General features: G+C 39.3%; 1 protein-coding gene across 8 annotated transcripts in view; it reads left to right on the top strand.

The window, feature by feature from the left end:
- Positions 1–18586: 18586 nt before the first annotated feature.
- The window catches only part of SNAP91 (synaptosome associated protein 91), a 151523-nt gene continuing 142177 nt past the window's right edge, over positions 18587–27932 (top strand). For 5 of the 8 annotated variants that reach the window (XM_060205450.1, XM_060205452.1, XM_060205449.1 and 2 more), the window contains exons 1-2: positions 18892–19113; positions 20021–20175. In XM_060205450.1, the coding sequence (XP_060061433.1) occupies positions 20046–20175 (130 nt within the window). In that variant the 5' untranslated portion in view covers positions 18892–19113; positions 20021–20045. Of the gene's footprint in view, positions 18687–18890; positions 19114–20015; positions 20176–27932 lie in introns of those variants that run through there. The other 3 variants (XM_060205448.1, XM_060205445.1, XM_060205451.1) reach the window with 3 other exon arrangements.

Below are 27932 nucleotides of genomic sequence, written 5' to 3'. Positions count from 1 at the left end.
CCGGAAAAAAACATCTGGACCCCTGCACACCCTGACATCACCCACTAGATGGCATGACTACAGTGGCACACCCCCCCAAAACCCTAGATGTCACCTGATGCTATCTGAAGAACCTGATTCACAGACTCCAAGGACAGAACTTTTTTACTGTCTGTCTGCCTTTCCTGCTTCTGCTTTGCCTGTCATGTTTTGGTGGCTCCAGCTCACAATCTACAGAAAATCGGAATTCCAGAGGCTGACCTTCCTCATGCAGTATTTCATCCCCTGCCATTTGTCCCCCAAGTCACCTACTTTGGACTGAGAATCTATCGGACTTGCTGGTATACCCTTTGGACACTTTAGACAATTTTACAGCAGCTTCCTTCCCTTCACGTTGCTGGTTTTTCATAGACTGACCCTGAGTAGTTCATAGACTTTACACACTGTTGCCCTGGGCATTAGATAAAAGGAAAGGGAGAGATGCTGGGAAATTGTGCCGATGCAGTCACATCTGCCATGTTGTCCCCTCAGGCTACTGCTAGTTCCCACAAGAGTTGGGACATTCTCGGAGTGTCTGTTCAGCCATGTTGTGCCCTCAGGGCATTGACTATATCCCCACGATATTTGGAATGCTTTGGTTACTCCTCCCCCCTCCCATTCTCATGAGAGTTATTATCCTATCCTGGAGTGCTATGGTTACTCCTCCCCCTTCCCATTCTTGCAAAAGCTGCTCCTATAAAAGCCTTTCTTCTTCCACACCTCGCTCTCTTGCCAGCGCTTCACTCCGGTGTTCAGATGCAGGAAAGGTTACTGCATGAGGTGGCCATTTTCACTACCTCCACGTGGCCCAACCTGCCTCTCTAGCACCCAACTCTGAAGTGCCAGCGCAAATAAAGATTTGTGTTTCCTCTTCACTCTGGACCCCCTCTCTCTCTTCTCCACGGCCCGCGCACAACAACAAATGTGTAATTAACAGGGACCAAAGAGTAGGAGTAGAACCAATACTCATTCACTTTCTAACTCTCTCTCTCTCTCTCTCTCTCTCGCTCGCTCGCTCTCCCACTTTATAGACTTCAGTGAACTCAACATGACATCTTTGGGTTATGGGAGGAAATCTGAATACTCAAGAAAACTCATCCAGATATGGATACAATATGCCAACTCCACAATAAAAAAATAGTAAAAATGAGGTAGATGGCCAATGTGCCGTTAATTCTTACAGCTTCTTCCCAGAACAGATCTATTTATATGCACCTAGTTCACAAGCCAAAGAAGACTACATAGCTACTCCCAACTTCAAGAGCTTAAGGAAGTACATTTTCACCACATGCCTGAATATGGTCAGGGACAGTGTAGTAGCAGGCACTTGTAATGTTTGTAGAAGGGCAGCAGTTACTATACTTCTCGTTTATTAACAACTATCTAAAGAGATTCATTGATAGTTGTATAAGGAGCTATGAAAAGAACATACCTTAAGAGCATGACCTTAGAAAACATGAGTAGGAGGTTCTCTAAAGAAAAGATATACATGACCCATATATATATTATGTATATATAATATATGTATGAGATACTCCAGGCATTAGAGAAATGCAAATTTAAATGACACTGAGATTCCACCTCACACCTGTGGGAATGACTTTCATCAACAAAATAGGGAACAGTAAGTATTAGGATGGGAAGAAACAGAAACTCTATTACACTGCTGGTGGGTATGCAAATTGGTGCAGCCATTATGGACAACAATCTGGAGAATCCTCAAACAAATGAAAACACCATTCCTAGGCATTTATAAAAAGACATGAAAACACTAATTGAAAGAATATATGCACCCCCATGTTCACAGGTTCATTATTCACAATAGTCAAAGTATGTGAATAAACAATGAAACTAAAGAATTTCTACAAATTGAAAGCAAGCTACACAAAGATAACTAGCCAACCCAGTAAATAGAAGACATTTGCACATTACATATCCAGTAAGCAATTGATATTGAACATCTATACAGAATTGGTACAGATCTACAAAAGAAGTAAAACTAACTCAGTAAAAAAAAGAAAAGTGGGCCAAAGAACTAAACAGTTTTTTTTAAAGAGATACAAATAACTTACAGACAAATAAAGAAATGCTTCACTTTACTTATCACTAGAGAACAGCAAATAAAATTACACTGAAATACCATCCAACACCTGAGAGAATTGGAAATGGCAGGTGTTAGAGAGGTTATAGAAAACAAGAAGCTCTGCTGAACTGCTGATGGGAATGCAAACTCATGCTGCCTTTTTGGAAGACTATATGGAGAGTCCTTAAAAAGTAAAAATGGAATTACCTTGTGATCCAGTGTTACTACTCTTAGGTATTTATCCAAAGGTTAAAGGTCAATGAAACACTAGTTTGAAAGGACATATGTATCCCTATGTTCATAGTTGCATTATTCACAATAGCCAAAGAGTGGAAGTGGCCTAAATGCCCATCATCAGAAGACTGGCTAAAGAAATTATGGGATATATAGTCTATAGAATATTACTCTGAAATAAAAAAAGATGATATTGTGCCCTTTGAGCCAAAAGGGATGGAACCGGAGGTGATTATGCTTAGTGAAATAAGTAAAGAGATGAAAGAAAATTGCCAGATAGTTTCACTCATATATGGAATTTAGAGATCTGATACACATGAACTTGAAAAAAAAAAGAAGCAAGCAAACTGTTTTTAAGACGTGTCATAACTATAGCAATTGTATTTGGAAGGTGGGATTACAGAATTTTGGTAGTGGGTGTGGTATGGAACTATACACTGTAATCTTAGTCCTGTAATCACTACTAGTCACAAATAAGAAGATTTTTTAAAATAAATAAATAGAAAGCATAACTGAGGGCTATCAGGGTAGCTTCCCTAGATAGTGCATCTGCTTAGTCATGCCCAAGACCCAAGTTCAACTCCTTGCCCTCACTTCATGTAGGGGATGTTTCAATGCTATGTTAATCTTTCTTCCTCTCCCTCTGTCTTTTTCTCTTCCTATCTGAAAAGTTAGGTTCCAAAGAGTGATGACTAGAAAGAAAACATAAAAGGAATAGCCTAAAGGCTGGAATATTATAGATTAAGATTTGGGATCTCCATTTTGAAGATAGTTAGTAGGCCTATTTTAGGTATATTCCAAAGGACCCAAGACTATACTAGTCTTTTCTGAGTCTGACCTCTGATATGCAGGTGAACACAAGTTATTGTCTGGAGAGATGATGTCATGGCTGGAAAAAGGTTGTGGGAATTGTGTGGAGTTGTACCCCTCTTATCCTATGGTTTTGTCAGTGTATCCTTTTAATAAGTAAAAATTAAAAAAAAAGAAAATTAAAAGAAATAGCTTAAAATCTTAAAAGTCTTTCAGTCTTGGCCTTTTAGCATAATAGCATATGTTGATTCAGGGAGAAAATAATAATACTTTTTATCTTCCCACCTTCATCTTTCTCTCAGATGTAACACAATGAATCCTACTTTATTTCAAGTTTGCTTTATTTTCAACAAACACTGAGCACTGTAATACTAAATATTAACATTGCTGCTGCAGTTAAAATTAATAGGTTTTTTATTTAACATATAGGTAAAATATTTTAATTGATAAATTATAAGAAAATTGAGAAAATTTTTAGGGATATTATGAAATTTGGTCAAGAATCATGAGTCATGGTGACAGCTATTTCTTTCTTTCTTTTTTTGCTTTTTTATTTTATTTTATTTATTTATTTATTTTAATTTATTTTCCCTTTTGTTGCCCTTGTTGTTTTTATTGTTGTAGTTATTATTGTTGTTGCCATTGTTAGATAGGACAGAGAGAAATGGAGAGAGGAGGGGATAGACAGAGAGGGGGAGGGAAAGATAGACACCTGCAGACTTGCTTCACCGCCTGTGAAACGACTCCCCTGCAGATGGGGACCTGGGGGCTCGAACTGGGATTCCTATGCAGGTTCTTAAGCTTCGCGCTATGTGCGCTTAACCCGCTGGCTACCACCCAACTCCCATTGACAGCTATTTTACAATGTTATTATTTGTACCTATTTGTACTGCTGAACTAACGAAATTATAGCATTTTCATAACAAGGCAGAGATTAACCCTTTACACCTACTTTTGAAACACCAATTGTAGCCTTACTTGCATGTGTTTTAAGGATTGACATGAAACTGGAAAATTATAACTTGTGACAAAGCCCAGACAGAATTCCTTGGAGAAAAGACAGTTGGTTTCAAAAACTGCTAAGCAGTCTCATTTAATTTCTTTGTGTATCTGACCTTAAGAATTTCCAAGACTACTTCACAAACTAAATTTATTAGAAAAAAATTCATCCCAATTAACATTTTTACAATTATTTCACACTCAGTTTCCAACTTCATGGACTGAGTATCCACTTTGTTTTAGATACCATGTTAAATATTGCTCCATTATCTCACTCATCAAACATTTATTTATGTGTATTGACTACAGACACCAGATTTTAAAAGTTAAAGTGCAAGACTATATGTTGAGGAAACTAATTTATTTATAAATAATGAGAATATTTAGTAAATAATAACATATTTGATTTTTATCAAAAAGAAAACATTTAATTAACTAATTTCACTAGTCAATTTGGCTGTAAGTAAGGCTGAAAACAAAAAGAGGTTATAATTGAAAATAAAAACCTTTGTACTAACATTTCCATGTACATATAGAAGTATAGATATTTACAGTAGAAGTGATTATATTATTTAGATTCTTTGCTTAGCATTATTTGGAAGTTTATTGGCTGATTGTTAATAATCGCTTCTGAAACCACTGAAGACAGCTTACACAAAACTAAAGTGCAAGATAATAAGACTAAAACAGGGTAGAGTTGTTGCTAAGCCTGATTTCTTGGTTCTGTATCCAATCGCTAAAGAAATGGAGCTTCTTTATTCATATTGGCAGTCAGTGATATATTTAAAGTTGAAACCAGGGCTATATAGTATTTGTGAGTAACTTTCAAGTGGTTGAGAAAATACTCAGTGGATAGTGCACAGAACTTCCATTGTGAGGCTCTGGGACTGATCAGCATTGTGTAGGCCAGTGGGGCAATATTTTCTGGTCTCTCTTTTAAAAAGAAAGAGAAGAAGACTTTTAATCCCTTGTCTACACTTTATTTTACTATCACTTTTATTAGTTGCAGAAACACTGCCCCTGCCTGATCTTGACTGAATTCTACTTCCTTGCGTCATACTTGCCTTGTTCATCAAATGCTGCCTGCTTGCTCCTCAATCCACCATATCAAATGACCACCAAGTATACTGTCTGATGTACTATGTGTCTTGAGTTTAAACACCTATGCTTTAACTCTTAGAGATGTACTAAGGTCTACAGCCCATTTATTTATTCTTTTGCAACTGGACCAACATGAATAAAGCATCAGAGTATATGTTATCTGTCATGTCATCATGGCAGATGGTGCAGGACCCCAAACATTGACTCAAAAGAGGCAAATTTATGTGCTTTCAGAGAGACCTGGATGCGTCTCTATGAAAAATGTACCCCTGCAGGAGGTGGACAAACAATGGAGAGCTCTCTTAAGGGCCAGAAACTTTTTTTAATTAGAGATTTAATAATGATTAAGAAGATTGTAGAATAAGAGGGGTACAATTCCGTACAATTCCCACTTACCAGAGTTCCATATCCCATCCCCTCCAATGGGAGGTTCTCTATTCTTTATCCCTACAGGAGTAGGGACCAAAATTCTTAATATACAGAAGGTGGAAGGTCTGGTTTCTGTAATTGCTTCTCCGCTGAACATGGACAGTGGCAGATTGATCCATATCCTCAGCCTGCAGAAACCTTTTTATAGAATGTCTCACAATATGTCAAGAATTCCAGGTTACTGGAACATGGTGGCAGGGAAGGGCCTAGGACATGTACAAACTATTGTATTTTACTATCAACTATAAACCATTAATCCTCCAATAAGGAAATTTTAAAAAAAAAGTCCAGGTTACAAAGGAGTTGATTCAGCAGGATGCAGGACAAACAGTGGGGTACATGGGTAAATAACTTTAGAATACAGGAAACCATAATTGAATGTATATCTAACTCAGCATCCAGGTTGTCACAATCTCAGTAAGTTACTGATTCTTCACATCTATACCAGAGCCTGTCTAATCCAGGTGCTTCTGTAGCTTGAATGACCTTTTATGTCTGAGGAGTCTGCAGATAACTTTACTAGGTATAGAATCCTCCAGGTTTTAAGTTAGGTTTATCAAGTGTATATTAAGTCTGAAGTCATCAAATATCTGGTTAGAATGTGCTGCCACAGTTATCATCAACATCAACAATGCAATTCATTTTACATAAAATTGCTAATAGTTTATATAAAATAGACATATAATATTCTTCCATATACATAAGATAATCTTTCATTCCATTAGTCCATGAAGGGAGCTCAAGTTATTTTATCTCTTAAATAATCCCACTTAGGGCTGTTCTTGAATATTCTATATAGAAAGAAATTTGGACGCCATAAGAATAAGCACATCTCTACTGATTTGATTCCAAGCAAACCTTTCAGAGAGGTGAGCCCAACCATAATCAGAACCATTTATCTACACTATACAGGTAAAAGCCATGGTACCTTGTTTGATGATGGGTAATCCGGGTTCCTAAATCAAGGAAGTCTGAAAAATATTTTTTAAAAGACTATAATTGGTTGAGATATCAAGTTCAAGAGGTATGTGTGCAACTTTTCAAATGACAGTAACACTTAGATGCATCATGAATTCACATTGCCTCTACATAGAGCAAAATGTCAACAGAGGATCATAGCAATTAGTTATTTGACTATGGACAAGACCCCCTGACATTAAAATGATTTCTCAGTTGTGTGAAAGGAAGTAGATGAGATGAAGATATTAAAATGTCTCCCATGACAAACAGCTGAAATTCAGACAAATTCAACCAAAGAAAGCAGAAGAGATATTTTAAGGACTTAACTGATACCTAGAAAAGTTAAGGCTGTAGGTTACAGAGGGATTATAGTCCCTGAAAAATTATGTAGTTGAGCAGATATATTCACCAATAAAAATGTATGAAGTGATCTGAGAGGTGGCACAGTGGATAAAGCATTAGACTCTCAAACATGAGGTCCCTAGTTCAGTCCCCAGAAGCACATCAATCAGATATCAACCAGAATAATATCTAGTTCTTTATTCCTTTCTTCCTTCCTTCCTTCCTTCCTTTCTTCTTTCTTTCTTTCTTTCTTTCTTTCTTTCTTTCTTTCTTTCTTTTATTCTTCTGTCTCTTTTTATCTCCTCCTATCCCTCTAATAAATAAATAATTTAAAAAAGACTTATGAGCAGATTATATATCTGAGGTGGGTCTTAAAAACAGGCAGTCACAAAAACCATTGCTATGGTTGGAAACCAGTGAAAAATCTTTTTTAAAATATTTATTTATTGGGGAGTCGGGTGATAGCGCAGCAGGTTAAACGCACTTAGCGCAGCGGGTTAAATGCACGTGGCACAAAGCGCAAGGACTGCCATAAGGATCTCAGTTCAAGCCCCGGGCTCCCCACCTGCAGGGAAGTCGCTTCACAGGCAGTGAAGCAGGTCTGCAGGTGTCTATCTTTCTCTCCCCCTTTCTGTCTTCCCCTCCTCTATTTCTCTCTGTCCTAACAAAGCCAACAATAATAACTATAACAACAATAAAACAACAAGGACAACAAAAGGAAAAATAAACAATAAATTTTTTTTTAAAAATTTACTTATTATTGTATATATATAGAGAGAAAAAATCAAGAAGGGGGAGTGATAGAAAAGGAGAGAGACAGAGAGACACCTGTAGCCCTGCTTCACCATTTGTGATGCTTTCCCCCCTACAGGTGGGTACCAGGGGTTTGAACCAGGGTCTTTGTGCACTATAATGTGTGCACTTAACCAGATGCACCACTGCCCGGTCCATACAATCTTTATATATACAGTTCAGACTGGGTTATGGCTTTCTAATAGGGACAATGTGGTATTCACAATAAATAATATCTCCAAGGACAAAAAAAAAAAAAAAACAGTGACCAAAAATAAAGTAACAGCTGCCAACATGAAGTCCCTTACCATAAAGCAGCAGGCTAAAAGGCAAATAAATAAATAAATAAAATAAGGAAACTTCAAAGATATAAATAACATTACAAGCCATCTCAAAAAATGAGTATCAATGTATATCATCAAAATACTGTGGACTATTAATGAGAAGTATTTTGATAGTACTTTGATGTTCCTAGGAAACAATGGTGCATAAATAGTGAGCTTATCAACTTACTCATGTGGTTTATATAACATTGCATTTGCCCATACCATTTAAGCTCCAGTGTTTTCTTGGAATGTTAATGATTGTTCTTTCATATCACTAAAATCTTGAGTGAACTTGGCAGAGGTTTCAGGATGTAGTCAGAAACAATGGAAACTGATCGGCTGTCTCTGCACACGCCGCAGATAGAAGGGATGTGCCACTGACACTGATTCAGGTGTCACTAGCTACACGCACATCTCTGATAATATCTGTCAAGAAGTATCTGATATAGAGACACCACATCCACGTCATGCTTGAAAATGCCAGAGAATCTAATGAGTTTTGTTTTTATGAATACATTTAAAATCATTGACAAATATAATAGAAGTAGGCCAGCTTCAGACTAAGTAAGAACAAAATACAAGATTAAAGCATCCATTGATCAAACAATAGTGGCATGAATTTGGGGGAAGTGAGACAATCAAGTCATTTGTTAGTCTCTTCATAGAAGATAATTGGCACCCTCGTATTATTTTTATCTATTTCCTCAGTTTAAAAAAATGATGTGGGGGGTCAGGCGTAGCACAGAGGGTTAAGTGCAAGTGGTGCAAAGCACAAGGACAGGCATAAGGATCCCAGTTCGAACCCCTGGCTCCCCACCTGCAGGGGAGTTGCTTCACAAGCGGTGAAGCAGGTCTGCAGGTATCTATCTTTCTCTCCCCCTCTCTCTCTTCCCCTCCTCTCTCCATTTCTCTCTGTCCTATCCAACAATGACAACATCAACAACAACAACAGTAATAACTACAACAATAAAACAAGGGCAACAAATGGGAAAATAAATAATAAATAAATAAATAAAACTGTTTAAGTTTTTTAAAAATGATGTGATACCCCATTGAAAAGTATTTCTCCACACTAGCATTTTAAAAGGATGTAAATTTCATATCTTGTTTGTTATACTTTCATCTAGGGCTTAATTTGAGAGCTTTTAACATGAGTGTAGTCTACATATTTAAATAAAATAAAATTGTAGTGTCATAATTTTCTAAGCTGCCCATACAATGCTCCATTCAGTGTTGTGACTCCTAACTGTCTGAAGCATAAGTCCTTGGACAAAGGAAAGTACTCGAGGCAAATAGAAAAGAAGCTCAATATTGCTAAGTGTATTTGCTCCAGAAAGAGTAAGATCTTACTTGTCCCAACCTAAATTTATTAAAACTATACACAGCAGTTCATTCACATTCAGTTATACTGAACATCAAACAACCCAAACTTTCTGTTTCTCTTTAATGTTCTCTTTACTGGAGAAAGATAAATGGTTGTCTGATATAATTACAGCTGATAATTATATAATTACAATCGTAGTTGATATAGATAATTATTTTTGCATGGGAACTAGTTAAACTGACCGTATCATGTCTATGTTCCAGTTTCATAGTGAGAGGGACTATGAGAAGATTAGGCCTTCTCTTAGAATACTGCTGTGTCCCTGGAGTGAGGACTTTCTGTGATACCCATGCAATGGATTATCAGATGCAGCTCAAGTCACTTACCCTAAGCATATTAAATGTAAACTTAGCTGGAGACAAATACCAACAACTACTAGACAACAGAAGAGATAAACACTTTAAAGTGAGGCACAGTGGTTTGCCCTCATATGTTATTAAAAGAAGAGTTCATTTGGGAAACTCCATTCTCCAGACAGACTTTTCTGACTAATCCTTTCCTGTTTCAATGAAAAAAATTATCTCACTCTTAAGAATATCCTGGCAATCATCTCTTCCAATTGGAACAAAGAGGAAAAACTGCTCATCATAGTAGTGTTATTGTACAAGCACTATTTTCACACGTATGTAGTTCTACTCTAGTTTCCTAGTAATAATTGAAGTTCAGTTTCACTCATGACCATATTTGATGTAATCTGCCTTGATTGTCCCTGTTTATTTTCTTTTATTTTCTTTTTTATTTAAGAAAGGATTAATTAACAACCATAGTGTAGGAGGGGTACAATTCCACACAATTCCCACCACCCAATCTCCATATCCCACCCCCTCCCCTGATAGCTTTCCCATAATATTGCATCTGCCGATCACAACCTAATCAACGCAACGATGGCCACCTCAACATGCTTCACTTCAGACTGTGTCCAGAGACTTCACGTGTGGAATGACAACCCTTCAGCTTCATTATTCGGGTGAGACCTTTCCTTTCATAGTATACTCTAATTCCATCTCAGGTGGTTCACTTTCTAACAAAGTCCCAAAACCTAGATATACACCAGTTTCTGTGAGAGAGAACATATGTTCAGACGTATCCGTAAACTACTGCAAAATATATACCTGAAAGCAGAAGTACACTAGAGTTTGCAGTGAGTACCCCCCTAACACTTCCTCTCCACTATTCCAAGCTTTGGGTCCATGATTGCTCAACAATTTGTTTGGCTTCGTATGTATAGGGCCCACTTTCCCGTATGCCTGTTTATTTTCTAAGGGAACTTTTGAAAATATCAGTAGACTAATGTATTTAAGTATATGAAGTTGAATTACCATCACAAATAATAAACATGACATAGCCATATATTAATGATTTAAATCATTGCGTCAATATCATCCACTAAGCAGTGTTAATCAAATTTACTTGGGATTATTTTGTGTGCCAAACACTATACTATTAGCTTTATATGCCATTATCTCATTTGATGGCAATAACAATTGTTACAAGTGGAAATTATATAGTTCTTGTCCATTTTACAGATGAGGAAAACTAAGCTTTAATGGCTACAGAATTTATTCACATCACAAATAGTAAAGCCCTATCCAGGGTTCAAACTAGGATTTGTCCAATTCCTTAAACTAAGATGTTAGATACTAACCCTCCCATACATTTTTATAAAAAGAATTTCTGACTCAAGAGTTAATTAATATTATGAATCAAGTTACTATTATACCTTTATCAAAAGCAATGTAAACACAGTGGGAAAGAACACTGGACTTTTTGGCAAGTGGAGTCTACAAAAGCATGGCACTATCTCACTGAATAAAAAAGCGAAGTCATTTATACTCTCTAGAGTTAAACTTCCCCATCTCTAAAAAGAAAGGGGTAAATATAGAAGTCCTGGGAAAACTTTGCTGATCATGTACCACTTGACCTGAGTCTCTGAAGGATAATCAGTTTGTTACTGAAAACACACACACAAGCCATATATATATACCCCAATCAGGGAAAATAATTGTCATACTCTCCTAAACTATTCTGCTATGACAAATCCAAGTCATATAAAAATGTCCTGCATTAATATCCTGTTCAAACACTCTGTTAAGCTTGCACTGAACAGCAACATCAACTACCAGACAAGTGAGTAAATAAATTAACTTTGGAGCTCAGTACAAATTCCTTGTGATCTTGGCCCCAGAAATCACCTGACTGCAGCAATATGAAAGATTTCAAAAGAGAATTACTCAACAAAACCTTATTAATTCCCAGACTTATGATAGAGAATAAAATTGTTCCTATTTAAATCAAAATTTGTTATACAATAGATTGAAATAGGGAAACAAAGTGAAAGCAACATATTTAAGTTGTTTTCATATATGTAAACTGTATGAATTCTTTTGAATATGAAAGTTTACAAGAAATTAATTTCTGAACTGAATACAACAGAATAAAACAATGTGTTTGACCTGTCTTGGAATATGTTATCTCTATTTGCTTTTATTCATTTAAAAATTTTTTTATATTTATTTACTTATTTTCTCTTTGTTGCCCTTGTTTTTCATCGTTGTTGTAATTATTATTACTGTTGTTATTGATGTCATCATTGTTGGATAGGACAGAGAGAAATGGAGAGAGGACGGGAAGACAGAGAGGGGGAGAGAAAGACACCTGCAGACCTGCTTCACCACTTGTGAAGCAACTCCCCTGCAGGTGGGAAGCCAGGGGCTCGAACCGGGATCCTTATGCCTGTCCTTGTGCTTTGTGCCAAATGCACTTAACACTCTGTGCTACCGCCCAGCTCTCTATTTGCTTTTATTCTTAGTTAAAGGGAAATTTCAAGGATGAAGTGGTATACTTCCCTAAGAGGATCAAGTTTGAATCTCAATCTTATTAATAATTTATAAGATCTACTATTTCTTGCTATTTTATAATAGTCATAAGGCTTAAGGTCTTTCATTTGTCATCTTACAAAAAGAGAAGTGATCAAAGTTGGGTTGTGGCTCCCGGGTTCAGTCCACAGGTAACAATGCGCAATGACTCAGGTCCAAGCCCTTTAGGGGGAAGCCTCATGGGTAGGAAAGAAGTGCTACAGTTATCTCTCTCTCCCTTTCTGTCTTCCCCTAATTTATCACTGTCCTATCAAATAAAATTAAAGGAAACAAAAATGCCACCAGGAGCAGTAGATTACTTGCGATGGCACTAAGTCTCAGTGATAATGCTGATGGCAATAAATAAATAAGGAATGATCTTTTTGTCTTTATACAAGTACATTTGGGGTATCAAATTTTGATTTTTGTTTTTAGTTGCTTTCCAGTTGGATATATATTTTACCTGTTTGTGGAGAGTTCAATAAGTCACAATATAATTATTTTTTACACTTCTTGTGTTCTTTACTACTCTGACAGAAGTGTGTTCTTTTTAATAAAACCACCTGATAGTTTTTTCTATAAGAAGAAAGGAAGGAAGGAAGGAAGGAAGGAAGGAAGGAAGGGAGGGAGGGAGGGAGGGAGGGAGGGAGGGAGGGAGGGAGGAAGGAAGGAAGGAAGGAAGGAAGGAAGAAAGAAAGAAAGAAAGAAAGAAAGGAAGAAAGAAAGAAAGAAAGAAAGAAAGGAAGAAAGAAAGAAAGAAACCTTTGGGGTAGGCAAGGGATCCACTGGATTCAGTGCACATGTTACCATGCTCAAGGACCAGCGACTGAGCTCCTGCTCAACACCTGCCAGAGAAAAGCATTGCAAGCACAGTGAAACAGGTCAGCAGATGTCTATCTTTCTTTCTCTCCTTCTCTCTCTTTCTCTCTTTCTCTTTCTCTTTTTCTCTACCCCTTCCCCCTCTCAATCTTTCTCTGTCCTACCCAGTAAAAATAGGAAGATAAAAAGGGGGATGGTCACCAAGAGCAGTGAGTGGATTCATAGTGCAGGCACTGGCCTCAGCAACAATGCTAGTGAAATAAAAATTAACTTTTAGAGAAGAAACATGAGAAGTTTCCAACTTCATCTCCAGATGTTACCCAATGTAATCAAGCTGTCCTTACCTTTCTGTTTCTTGTATTCTTTTTTCACCTTGCAAATTAAATGAAACTAAACTTGAAGACATTTGTTGATATAAATGATCCGTTGACATGTAATTATTGTTGATTTCATCTTCTGTATTAAATAAATTGGTCAGAAAACAACAGGTGTAGCTAATCAGAGACTTAGAAAATTTTGTATGGTAATATATGGATATATTGACTGAATAAGAGATGCTTAATTGACTATAGTTTGAATACCAATTATATTTTAACTTTTCTAACTATCAGGTCACTGAGATTTTAAAAAAAAAACCTCCTAATTTGTAAAAGAACTAAATGTCACTGTTTACTCTTTGATAGTATTTATTGGGTATTATTTAATGTGTGCCTGGACTTCAAAGAAAATATTTTAATATGGAAAAATCATTCTGAGTTGGAGAGATAGCATAATGGTTATGCAAATGAACTACATGCCTGAGGTCCCAGTTCAATACCCAGCACCACAATAAGCCAGAACTGATCAGTGTTCTGGCTTCTCCCTGTGTATCTCTCTCATTCAAACAAATATATATTTTAAAAGAAATCATCTCTCATATTTCTTTTAATCAAAATTTTTTGTTCTTTTAACATAATATACAACATTTGTAATTGTATTCTTAGGATTTCCTGGATATAAGAATCTGGCATCCTTAAGTTTTAACACTGTCATTTTGCTATTTTTCAAAGCTCAGTAAGACAAATAACATTTCAGAAGTTCATTCTACTCTGACACATTTATTAATCTGTATATGGCACTTCTATTGCTGAAAGATTTTCAAACTTTTTTTTTTTTTGCCTCCAGGGTTATCACTGGGACTTGGTGCCTGCACAATGAATCCACTGCTCTTGGAGGCCATTTTTTCCCCATTTTTTGTTGCCTTTGTTGTTGTAATTATTGTTATTGCTGTTGGATAGGAAAGAGAGAAATCAAGACAGGAGGAGAAGAGAGGGGGAGAGAAAGATAGACACCTGCAGACCTGCTTCACCGCTTGTGAAGTGATCCCCTGCAGGTGGGAAGCCTGAGGCTGGAACCAGGATCCCATGCTTTCCCTGTGCTTTCGTGCCCTGTGCGCTTAACCAGTTGTGCTACCGCCTGGCCCCTCGATTTTCAAACATTATTCTCCAACTACCCATGACAGAAGAATGCCCACATATGGAGTAACTCCCCATATTTAGTAATAGACATGAGAACATACCACAGTGGCTTCTGTCTTTCCCAGTGATATCTGCACATAAATTACTTTATTTAATTTATTCACTCTAATTTATTTTTGAAACTAAATCATGTGCCAGTTGTATTATTTAAGCCATTATTGGAAACATCTTACTTGTTCAAAACCTCTAGTAGACTATGGACATGACATTGCTATTGGACTACTGAAGAGAACCACTATTTAGTAGCACTGCTTTATTTTATATAAATTCTCTAATATACTGGCATCATGTTGTTTATAACATTCTCTTATCATTTTAACTTCTATAGAATATGTCTCTTTGATTTCATTACCAGTATTGTAATATATCTTTCCTTGATCCATCCAATGAGGAAACAATTTTATTTTTTCTTTAAACAACTTTTTTCTTTAAACAACTTTGGCTTTATTGATTTTATCTACTTTTTTTCCATTTACTCTTTCACTAATTTTTTGTTGTTGTTGTTGTTGTGGAGTTAGGGCCTTATGGATAAATGATTTCACTGCTCTAGGCTATTTTTTTCATCAAATAGAGAGATACCCACAGACAGAGATAGAGAGATTCCTGGTATGTAGCACTATGGCACCACCTACCATAGCTCTCTCCTACCCAGCTAGCACTTCTCAGGCCCTGATTTGTTTACTTTTATCTTTATCATTTTCTTCTTTCTGTTCTAGCGGAGTATTTTCAAAATTTATTTAAAATGGATTTACAATATTACAAAGTTATAGGGTTATAGTTCCACAAGTCTGTATGTGTGCAGAAGCCTCACCACACCCACCAGGGAGACCATACTAAAGTGACTGAAATATCTAGATCTTTGTCTCTCTAGAATCCTAGTCAATTTCCCTCCTGTTCCTTCTGACAAACACTATACTTTTCACACTCTAGCAATCAGTTTGCTTATATATATTCTGTACAGCTCTTAGGTTTAGTTATCTATATTCCACATACAAGTGAAGCCATCCAGTAGTTTTGTTCACTTTCATATATTTTTAATTTTTTATTATCTTTATTTATTGGATAGCCCATCAGAAATTGAGAGGGTAGAGGGAGATAGAGAGGGAGAGAGAAAGAGAGACACCTGCAGCCCTGCTTCACCACTTGCAAATCTTCCCCCCTGCAGGTGGGGACCAGGGGCTCGAACCTGGCTGGGTCCTTGCACATTGTACATTCAGCCAGGTGTAACATGTGCACTCAAACAAGTGTGCCACCACCCAGCCCCATTCTCATTCTCCCCCCTCTCTCATTAGTAATAGATATTTACTTGCAATAAAATTCACCAAATTTAAAGTGTTCAAATTGCTGGTATATGAGAAATATTTGAAATTATACAATGATCATCATTATCACAGATTAAAAATATTCCAATTCAAAAATTACCTTCTGAACCTTTGCTGTCAAGTTTCTATGCCAGCCCTGACTACAATGATAATTAGGAGTTTGGTCTGGGAATATCTGATGTAGTATAGTGCATCTGGAATTCACCCATGCTGTTTGTTCATTACTTGTTGTTACTTGGTAGTATGACATTGTAATGTAAGGGTATACTACTTTATTTATTTATTTTTTATTTAAGAAAGGAAAAATTAACAAAACCATAGGGTAGGAGGGGTACAACTCCACACAATTCCCACCACCCAATCTCCATATCCCACCCCCTCCCCTGATAGCTTTCCCATTCTCTATTCCTCTGGGAGCATGGACCCAGGGTCATTGCAGAAGGTGAAAGGTCTGGCTTCTGTAATTGCTTCCCCGCTGAACATGGACGTTGACTGGTCGGTCCATACTCCCAGTCTGCCTCTCTCTTTCCCTGGTAGGGTGGGTCTCTGGGGAAGCTGAGCTCCAGGATACATTGGTGGGGTCTTCAGTCCAGGGAAGCCTGGCCAGCATCCTGATGGCATCTGGAACCTGGTGGCTGAAAAGAGAATTAGCATACAAAGCCAAACAAATTGTTGAGCAATCATGGACCCAAAGGTCGGAATAGTGGAGAAGAAGTGTTGGGGTGGTACTCACTGCAAACTCTAGTGTACTTCTGCTTTCAGGTATATATTTTGGGCTAGTTTATGGATACGTGTGAACATATGCTCTCTCTCACAGAAACTGGTCTATATCTAGGTTTTGGGACTTTATTAGAAAGTGATCCACCTTGGATGGAATTAGAGAATACTATGAAAGGAAAGGTCTCACCCAAGTAATGAAGCTGAAGGGTTGTCATTCCACACGTGAAGTCTCTGGACACAGTCTGAGGTGAAGCATGTTGAGGTGGCAATCATTGTGTTGATTAGGTTGTGATCGGCAGATGCAATATTATTTGATATGGATTGGGAGAGGCATGCGGGAAAGTGGGCCCTATCCAAAGGTTCCAGGACTGCGGGAAATATAGGCTCTATAGTGAGATGTGAGGTTTGTCTTAGGGTTCAAAAAGACAATGGATAGTTAATGTTATCACATTATTTGGTAATTGGGTTAACTTTGAAAAGTCCTTTTGTTAGGGTTTGCTGTATAGTACCCAGTATCCTATATAGCGGTGCCACTGGTTGTTTCTGATCTACTTGGTCTAGGAACCTTGTTTATTTATTACCAATGGGATAACACGTAGGATTCTTCCATTTTGAAGTCAGAATTTAAAGAAGCTACAATATTAAACTATGAGTTTTTCCGATGGAAATATATTTCTATTAGGCAAATATCTAGTTTTGTTAATGCTAGCTCATATGGTAAGACTAATATCTGTAAACAGCAGAAGTTTTGGGTTATCTTTTTAAAATTATACCTCCAATCAATGCCAGACTCACTCCCAACAGTTATGAAATCACATCATATTGAATATTCTATCAGTTGAAACAAAGGTGTGCTTAAAAAAAACCTTGCTATCCAAGGATAAACATTTTACGGTTTCAAGGCCAAATAGGGATCACATGTAAATGGAGGGGGCGGGGGGATGTCAAGTGAATTTACAAATGAAGTTTTGATCTTGATTCTAATTGAAGAATCTGAGAGGCTTTTTATTTATTTTTTTTTAGGTTAAGATAAGTAACAATCTTTGACAGCTTCAGTATAGGAAAGCATTAACTCAACCCAAATTCCTGTCTAGAAATTCAACTCAGATATGCTCTGGGCAATTATTCACTATATAATTGACAGAGAAGTCTTTTCTCCCCTGTCTCTCGTGTTTTTAGTTCTTTTTTATTTGTTGTTACGGGGCTTCACCACTCAATGTATAATGTTCAGACTCAATGTATAATGTTCAGACAGAGACGGGGGAGAGAGGGACAGGCACCACAGTACGGAAGTTTCCGTCAATGCAGTGGGGTGCGGGGTGTGTGTATGGCAAAGCAGGTGCACTATCCAAATGAGCTGTCTACCTAGCTCCAAAAATTACTTTTCAAGGGTATAAAGAGTTTTCCTTACACACACAAATGATTACCAATAATACAATCTGGTGCTGGATGGATGGATTTGTGACCTTCCCTGTAGCGCACTTCAGCATTCGCTTTAAATTGGAGAGGTCAGAATGACTTGCCCATCCCATCCTCTAGTTGTAACCAGTGGAGGACCTCCAAGGAGTTGAGGATGCGCTAGCATCAGGGTGCCAGCTGGCCAGCAGAATCTGACATTTTTAATGCTCTGCTCAGCTGGGCCTGGGCTGTCTTCGACTGGCGGGCATGTCAGAGACAGAATGTAGGAGAGAACGCACTGGGCTCTGCCTGGCAGCATAGGACACCGGAGCCTTGGCCTTCATAGAGCAGAACACAGGAAGCCCACACACTGGGCTGCGCCAACGTCCCCGCCACCCCCACTCATCCCGCAGCCGGCGGGCGGGTGTGCACTGGGGGCGCGCACGCAGTGCGTGTGGGGTGCGGGTCCAGCAGGCGGAGGGCGCTAGTCTGGGGAGGGTGTCGACCTCCTTCCTGGGCCTCCTCGCCTCCTTCCCGCTCCCTTCTGTCAGGGATGCTCACGCGGCTCCCCTTGGCTGTAAGCTCGGGTCCCCGGGCGGGGGGGGGGGGGTGGGGGGGGCGGCGTGTGTGAGAAGCTGGGTGGGGGACCGGGCGCAGGGTGGAGAGCTCACTCGGGTTTGTCCGCTACCGTCACCTGACTCGCGGGGAGCAGCCCCAGCTGGGGTGGGGGCGGGGATGGGGACGCAGCGCCGAGGGCTAGAGACGCGGCGGTGCCGGCGGAGTAGGCGGCGGCGGGCGGGGACAGGCTCCTGGGGCCACGAGCGCGAGCGGCGGGCGCAGGCAGCGCGGAGCTGAAGCCGGGGACCGGGCCTGGGCTGGAAGCGACGCGCCGGGGGACACCGGGTCCGCGTGCGGCCGCACACACCCAACGGGCGGCGGCTGCCCTCGGTGGCCCAGGCTCGGCTCATCCCGTGGCGGGCGGCGCCGCTCCTGGGGCGGGGTGAGTCGCCGCGGCACCGCAACAGTCTGGGCGGCGCGGGGATCCAGGGGAATAATCCTGGGGCGCTGAGAAGGGCAGCGGCGGTGACAGCTCCGCCACCGGCGCGCTCCAGGGCGGGCGGGGGGGGCTGGGCGAGCAGCCTGTCTGCTCCAGGGCTGGGGAAGGCGAAGCGTCCCAGACTCCCGCGCCTCAGCAGAGCCTCCAGGCAGCCCCTGCGGTGCGACTTGGGAAGGGGGGCTAGGGCAGGGGTCTGGGTCTAGGGCTTGGGCTGGGCTTTGCAGGGGGAGGCGAGGGCATAACATGGCGCGACGCTAGGATAATCTCCACTGCAATAGAGAGAGGACGAGCCTATTGCAGCAGCCGCGCGAGGAGGAGGAGGACGAGGACGAGGGAGGACGCGGCCAGGGCTGGCTTAGCGGATCCATCCTCCCTGGCCAGCGCCTGCGAGAAGCAAACCCTGCGGCAGGGCCTTGGGCACAGGGTGGGCGCGGCGCCCAGGGGATACACATGCACGGGGCTGTCTGGGCACCGGGCTATCAGGTTGCAGACAATGTTCTGATTGATAGAGGGGGCACCGAAAGGGTGGGATGGGAATGGAGTCACGATGCCTAGACCGGAGCCCGCGCCAGCATTCCCTGGCAAACCTACTGTCTGGATCCGGGATACCATCCCCCCACACCACCCCCATCCCTCACCCCACCCCCACCCCCAGACCTCCTCTCTGGAGATGGTCTTAGCGGGTTGTTGGTCCTAGGAGGTACTTGGGCGGGGACGGATGAGGAGAGAGCCGCCCTGCGGATGGAGGAGGCAAGGTCTGGCCAGTGCTTGGAGGGTAGGGTCTGCGGGTTAAACCGGGACCATCTCTTCTTCTCTTCCCCCCCTCCACCCCCCCACCCCCCGCCGCAGGAAAGAAAGTTGTAGAGGAAGCCAGAGAAGATGTCGGGCCAAACGCTCACGGATCGGATCGCCGCAGCTCAGTACAGCGTGACAGGCTCTGCTGTAGCGAGAGCGGTCTGCAAAGCCACTACTCATGAAGTGATGGGCCCCAAGAAAAAGCACCTGGACTGTAAGCATCTCTTTATATAAGTGGGACATGCGCACAGCAGAGGCGCCTAGATGCGGGAGGCAAGTGGCCTGGGCTCATTGTAGCTAGAGCATTAGCTACAATCTTCTTCTAGGCAAACGCTAGAAGAAGATTGTAGCTAATGCTCTAGTTTGGGGAAGTCACAGCTGGAAGGCCCCTGGGCTGGAAATCTCCAGTCCTGGAGGTGTCGCCTTGGGTCATCCTTGAAACCTTGGCCGTTAGCCATTGTTTTTTCCTGTTGACCTCCAAGGTCTTGACGGAGGGACTATATACATGGTGCATGTAAAAATATATGTATATAGACATGAAGAGTATAGTATGCGCATGTACACATATGTAAGACACTAAAATCTTGTACATTCTGGATTAAGTGCCATTCACCTATTTTTGTTTCTCCCCTACCCCTACCTCTTTCTTGAAGCTAGAAGAAATTAAGGGTTGTGTAGTTTATAACCAAAAAAAAAAAATGTGTGAGGGATTCATGAAATGCCAAATTTATTACTCTACTAGGTGCTTTCTTAAATACATTTAGTTTTAAAATAATGCCATCTTTTTCAATGTCAATGCTGAGATTGTGTTGAGTGTTGGGTACTGAGTGTGTGTTGCATGTAACTCCACCAAACACATTAATTTAATCTATGGAATGAATAGATCTCGTATTAGAGGTAGCAGTGATTATATATTACACACCCTGGGACTCCTCTTTGTTCTGCTCTTAAAAACTACTGGGTTGAATGACTGTGCTGTGGTCTCAAAATGGATGGTGCTCTTCGAGATGGTACAATTTTAGATGAAAACATTTAATTCACAGTTACTTCCCCCCAATAATAGTTATTTGATGGGAAAATGTTTGAAATCTATTCTGAAAATAAATTTTTATCTGATTTGCACTGTAAATATTTTGTTATTGAAGGACAAAAAGGGACACTTAGAAAAAGGTCTTCTCTACTTTGGGTAGTGAGTCTCCTTACATCAATTTACTCCGTGGTTTTTCTTCAATCTTTGATTAGGTTGAGATCTGTTAAGTTATGTTTGTTGGCATTGGTCAGTGTTGGCATAAATAGCCATACCTATTTTTTTTCCTCTCAGATCTCCTTTAACCACTTTCTGACTTCCCTTTGCTTCTCATCCTCCTCCAATATGTTCCTTGTGCATCTGAGAAATAGCATCAGTGTCTGCTCTTAACAGCAAAGCTTGGTAAAGCATACAGATGGGTATTGTAAAAGCTATCCTGCCTGTAAACCTGATGTTCTATAAACATGGATAATTTTGCTTCTAGAAGCTTGTCTGAGAGGAAAATACTATTGCTCCTTTCCTTAAAAGATTTTTTTTTTAACAAAATGTGTTGTATATGGTATCATGTGCTATATATGCAGTATGGGATAAATAAGGCCTCCAGGACCAGGGGGCCTAAGCAGAAGCTGAAATTATACATTAATGACTTGCTTATTTTGCTGCAGCATGCTGAATCATTTAGCCCTTTTTTCCCCCATCAACTCTGGAAGTATGACTCATGATTTCAGGTGTTTATCAGTCTAGCAAGTCTTTATAACAAAGTTGTGTGCCATGAATATGCTCAATCAATATATGATTATCTTCAAGGAATATTCCCAGGTTTGAGTATTTCATTAACACATGTTTCAAATAAAGACAGACTTTTCCATCTCAAAATCTTTAGTTACTTTATCTTTTAAATGTAGAGAAGTCCTTTCCATAATTGCAGGTGGGACTGACAAGTTAGTTCACCGGGGTGGGGAGAGGGAGTATCTGCTTTGCCATGGATGAGGCCCAGTTTCAGGCTCAGCTTCCACTGCACTGGGGGGAGCTTTGGTGCTATGGTATCCTTCCCTTTCTCCCTCTGTCTCTTTCTCTTTTTCAGCATTGTGAAGCTCCAGTGTGATGACTTTTTTTGAAATTCAAAGTGGGAGCTTTTTGAACATCTGGCACATGTTAGTGAGTGGGAGTGATTTTCAGGATGTGGAACATAGAGGAAGAGTCCATATTGAAATAATACAGCTGAAATAGGAACTGGCATTGAATTATTAATCTGAATATGAACTAAAAAATTATTGAGCAGTTACTAATTGCCAGGTATTGGGTTTTATGTCATTTATTTATCACCACTTAACAGGTTCAGGGAGAGTAATTAACTGTCATAGCTTTTAACCACTGCACTTAACTGCCATCTGTGGTTTACTTAGTAATCTCTATTGTGAGAGGATAAAAGGAACTGTATTAGCCTGTGTGGTGTAGTCATCAAAATACACATCCTGCTTGCATGGCCTTGTGTGAAAGTGAGCATCACAGCCCACACAACTATTGCAGTCTCAATGGTGTGCATTAAAAATTCTTTTGTTAAACAAATGAGCAAAAGACAAGAACTGAGAAGTGGTTTTTCCTTTTAACATTTTCCCTTGCAAAAAAGGTCCTAGGATAAATTGTCTTCATTTAAAGCTAACATAATGTAAAATTTGTAAGACAGAGGTCACATTATTGGGCTAACATGCCCAATCTTAAAAAGAAGTAATATAGAAAATCTATATTTTTAAATAATGTTATATTTTTATGCCTTGAAAGAAAGTATCTTTGCTGAGAATTTCTTGAGGAGCTATTTAAATAGTAGTAGTTTATGTTGTGAATTTACTTAAAGGTTTTCATTAATACACAGTATAAAAGTGAATCACACCTGTTACTAAAGTGGACAAACATAACTAAGTTTCCCTACAGACATTCTGAAGATTTCTGAAATATAACTGTATCAGTAGTTAATATTTTAGTTTTGAAAATACTGGTTGGGAGCCAGGAAGGTAACTCTGTGGTAGAACCTATATTTTCCATGTGTGATGCCCTGGGTTTGATTCTTGGTACCACATAAACACAAAATCACAAGAATGAAAACTAATTGAGAGGAAAAGAATGCATGTAGAGTTGTAGGAACCAAAACAACAACTTTTTTTTTTAACTTAAGCCAAATCAATCCTAGTTCGATTTGTGATTAAGTTTTTAGTTTGGAGTTTAGATTGAAAGGTTTTAAGAATGGAATGTAGGATTTGGGGCTGCTAAAATAGCTCACTTGGTTTAGTATGCTGCTTTGCTACACACATGACACAAGTCTGAGCGTTACATGAAGGAAGATTTGGTGCTGAGTTGTCTTTCAGTCTTTCTTTGCCTCTGTATCCAAAACAAAAGCAAAAGGATTTATGATTTTGTGATTTTTTTTTCAGTTATTGCATGAATTGTATGAGCTTGGAATCTGTATTTAATACAAGTATAGTTAATGTTGTTTCAGACACTTGATTCAAAGTAGTGGTTTGAAAGATCATTTCTCTCATTAGATAGGCCAAGAAAATTATTAATTATAGTGATTTGTAAACCGATACTTAATGGTATATATGTATTTGAAGAGTTGATTAGTTTTCATAGAGAGAGAGTTACACATAGTGAGAATGTGGAGATACACCGTATATATTCTGTTTTCCTTTAAGAAAAACCATGTTTTTCTTATAGGAGAATATACTCATAAACATATCTATGAATTAAAATTCATACATAAGTACTATATCAAAGGATGTAGCTAACCTTAATTAACAACGTAAGTACTCTATTAGGTACTTTTACATTAGGTAAAACGCTTATTTCATTATTCTTCCCTATTATAATTATGCTGTCTTTTGCACATGAAAACTACCCCCCTAAATAGGTGTCCCTTTGTCCCCATGGCCCATATGAACGTCAGTACTTCCTTTCCCATATGCCTTTTTGTACTTGGTTTATAGCACATCAGGCAGGCAGAACTCAGCAAGTACTCACCCTCTGGATCACAAGTTTCCCATTTTATCTGCATTTCCTTCTTGTTTAAAGAAAGGCTAGCTCAAGTCAAACAATAAGGCAATAGGATAGTAGAGCCCCTAGGGCACTCCATACCTACCTAAGTGCTATGTCAAGGATAAAGAACAACAAAATAGAGTTGGCTTAAAATACTACTTATGTGGTGACATTTGGAAAGTTTTAAAGCCTTGATATAAGATTCATTTTAGTCAGTAGCATCTATGAGCAGTTTCAATATATGCTATGCTGTTAAGCCATCCTACCTAACACCATCAAAAATCAAATTTAGTCTTTACTATTAATACCAAAGTAAACTTTATGAAAAGCCATATTGTTGCTGGGTTCGAACCCTCTGATCCCCACCTGCAGGGGAGTTGCTTCACAGGCAGTGAAGCAGGTCTGCAGGTGTCTATCTTTCTCTCGCCCTCTCTGCCTTCCCCTCCTCTCTCCATTTCTCTCTGTCCTATCCAACAACAACATCAATAATAACTACAACAATAAAACAACAAGGGCAACAAAAGGGAATAAATAAATATAAAAAAAGAAAAAAAGCCATATTGGTTATTAGTCATGTTTTCCTCATTCTAAACCTCTTAACCTTTTGTATTTAGATGGGCTTATCCTATGCAGTAAGCAGATAACTCAAGTTTTGAATCTTACAGTTGAGAAATACTGATATTTTATACACATTATTAACATTCCACCAAGTTGAGGTGTTTTTTTTTTTTAAACCAGAAACTTCACACATGGTATCATTTTACTGCTCTCAGGTCACTTTTTCATTCAGATAGAGATAGAGATAGAGACAGAAGGAGGTAGAGATACCAGAGCTTCCTCCAATGCTATGAAACTCCCACATGGTCCGGGGACTCAAACTTGGCTGCATTGGATGGCAAAACAAGTGCCCTAGCCAGTGAACTATCTCTCCAGTCCCAGTGTTGTATTTCACTTTATTTCTTGTTTCTTTATTGAAGGGATTAATGATTTATACTCAACAGTAAAATACAGTAGCTGGTACAGGTGTAACATTTCTCAGGTTTCCACTTAACACTCTACCCGCCCCCCCCGCCCCCTACACACACACACTTAGGTCCTCCTCCGCCATCATGTTCCAGGACCTGAACCCAGAGTCCTTTACTTAGGTGCAGTTACACCAAGTGTTGCATTTCTTATAAGAATATTTGGTAAATCTTATGGGAGCTATGAACTATACTTTCATTCAATGCAGATACTGGCAAATTGCCAACAAAAGGCCTGCTGCTTTAATTTTATTCTTAAAATAGCTCTAAATATGTAGGAAATTTTGAGTAAACAACATTCAAACCAGAAAATTTATTTACTTAACATAAGCTTTGATGCACACTATAGACTATATATTTATAAACATATGTAGTATGTTCCAATTTATAGGAATTCTGTCTGTACTCTTGTGAGAGATTGAACCAGGGACTTAAGAGCCTCAGGCATTAAAATCTTTTGTATAACCATCATATTAGCATTCCATCCCTGAAAACACATTTTTTTTCTTTCTGATAGTTTAGTAGCATTTCCTGTCAAACTGGGATCCAAGGCAAAAGCAAAACTTTTTAAATCAAATTCACTGGAGCAATGTATAAAAGTTATCTGAACAGGGGCTGGGCAGTAGCACAGCGGGTTAAGTGCACATGGCGTGAATCTCGCTGTACCGCTGTAAAGATCCTGGTTCAAGCCCCTGGCTCCCCACCGCAGGGTGTCATTTTACAAGCAGTGAAACAGGTCTGCAGTACCTGTCTTTCTCTCCCCCTCATTCACTTCCCCTCCTCTCTTGCTTTCTCTCTCTCCTATCCTATAACAACAACAAGAAGAGCAACAAAATGGGAAAAAAAAATGGCCTCCAGAAGCAGTGGAGGTATAGTGCAGGCACCAAGGCCCAGCAATAACCCTGAAGGCAAAAAAAAAAAAAGTTTCCTGAACACTAGAATAAGTTTTAGTGTGAGAAGTGTGATAGTTTGATGTAAAAATAGTTCAGTTAATTCAAGTTTTTCTCATTTAGTTATTGTCTAAAATATTTCCTTGTTTTTTTTCCAATATGACATTGGATGCAAACTTATACATGATACCAGTGTTAAACTACTTCCATTGAATAAGTATCTTATTCTATATGTGAGAGAGATAAGAAAAGACAGATGAGATACCACAGCACTGCTCTACTTTTCTTGAAAATGCAATGATGCTGTCAGTGGTGCTCCCATGGAATGTTAGGGCTGGTGCCCAGGCCTTGCACTTATTAAGGCCCCAACTTCACCACACCGGCTATCTCACAGCCCTGCCCCCTAGTTTTTCTTTTCAGGCTCATCTCAAGTGCAGAGATGGTTTAGAAAAGGATACATTATTATTACTTATTTATTTTAAGCAATCAAGAAACCTCTCGGGGCTCAGTGGTGATATGCTCTGTAGAACACACATGTTACTATGTGAAAGGACCTGCGTTTGAGTCGCTGCTTCCTACCTGCAGGGGAAAAACTTCCCAGGTGGCAGAGTAGTGCTGCCAGTGTCTCTCTTTCTTTATCTTCCTCACTATTTTCCTCTTCCATCTCAATTTCTATTTCTGTCCAAACTACAAATAAATAATACATAAAATACTGAAAAAGAGAAATACTTCTCCAAAGCATGCATACCGTTTATCTATAAGAGGTCCTGTCTCATGGTTCTTTGGTGTTTTTTTTTGTTTGTTTGTTTATTTATTTGCTAGAGACAGCCAGAAATTGAGAGGGGAGAGAGAGATAGAGAGGGAGAGAGACAGAGAAATACCTGCAGCCTTGCTTCACCACTCATGTGCTTCCCTGCTACAGGTGGGGACCAGGGGCTTGAACCTGGGTCCTTGCACACTGTAACATGTGTGCTCAACTCTAAGCCAATTCTCAACTTCTTAGGAGAGAAAAGAGATAACATGAAGGTTTGGGGTTGGCAGGAACAAAAAGACTGACAAAGAAGCTTTGATAAAAGTAGAGAACATGCTTTGGAAATGATTTCAAATAGTTAAGCAGGCTTTATATTAGCCTGTGGAACAGTAAGAGTTTACAGGAGCTTTTTACTTCCTCATTTGTAGAGGAATCATATTTTAATGGTATTATGGTTAATATATTTGGATCCCTTTAGACATTTTTCCTTTTGATCATCAATGTAGTTTGTGGAGTCATTCTTAGAACTGGCATGAAGAAATTAATAGAACTCTGTTTTTTTTTTAAGTTTCTCTAGGGTAGGGGGAGATAGCATAATTGATATGCAAAAGGACTTTCATGCTTGATGCACCAGAGTCCCAGGTTTAACCCCCTGCACCACCATAAACCAAAGCTAAGCTGTGAGTGCTATGATCTCTCTCTCCGTCTCTCTCTCTCCATATATATTAAGTAAAAATATTAAAAAGTTTATCTAGTAGCTAAAAAGACTGTATATATGCCAGCCATGAAGATTGCTGTACAGTAGAACTTACATGTATGAGGCCCTAAGTTCAGTTCCGCACATCACATTATGCCAGAGCAAAACTCTGGTTGGTCTCTCTCATCAAATTGAATCTTTTAAAAATTATATCCGTGGAAAATATGTGCATTTTATGTATGGAGTAGGTAAATTCATATCTTAGTTGCAATATTAGCTTGCAGCATTTAGACTAAAATTAATTATTGTTCTATTTCTATACTAGTTTTAATATTAAATAAAGGATTTCTGAAGCCTTCTTTGTAATTTAATCTGTGCCATGATTCTCTCTCAGCTGCTCACAAGTAAATGCCCTTTATATATGTAACCTCCCCTCTTCAAATGGATTGATGCTAGTGTAGGGTGTTCTTTGAAGCTTAGCTTGGTTTCAGTAACTTAGTAAAGAAGGTCAGTAGTGACATACAACCCTATTCCCTGAGGTCTGAGGATGCTTT

The sequence above is a fragment of the Erinaceus europaeus genome, chromosome 13 (assembly GCF_950295315.1).
Source record: "Erinaceus europaeus chromosome 13, mEriEur2.1, whole genome shotgun sequence".
NCBI classification, from domain to species: Eukaryota; Metazoa; Chordata; class Mammalia; order Eulipotyphla; family Erinaceidae; genus Erinaceus; species Erinaceus europaeus.
The sequence above is the reverse complement of the archived record's forward strand: the minus strand, read 5'-3'. Positions and strand labels throughout refer to the sequence as shown.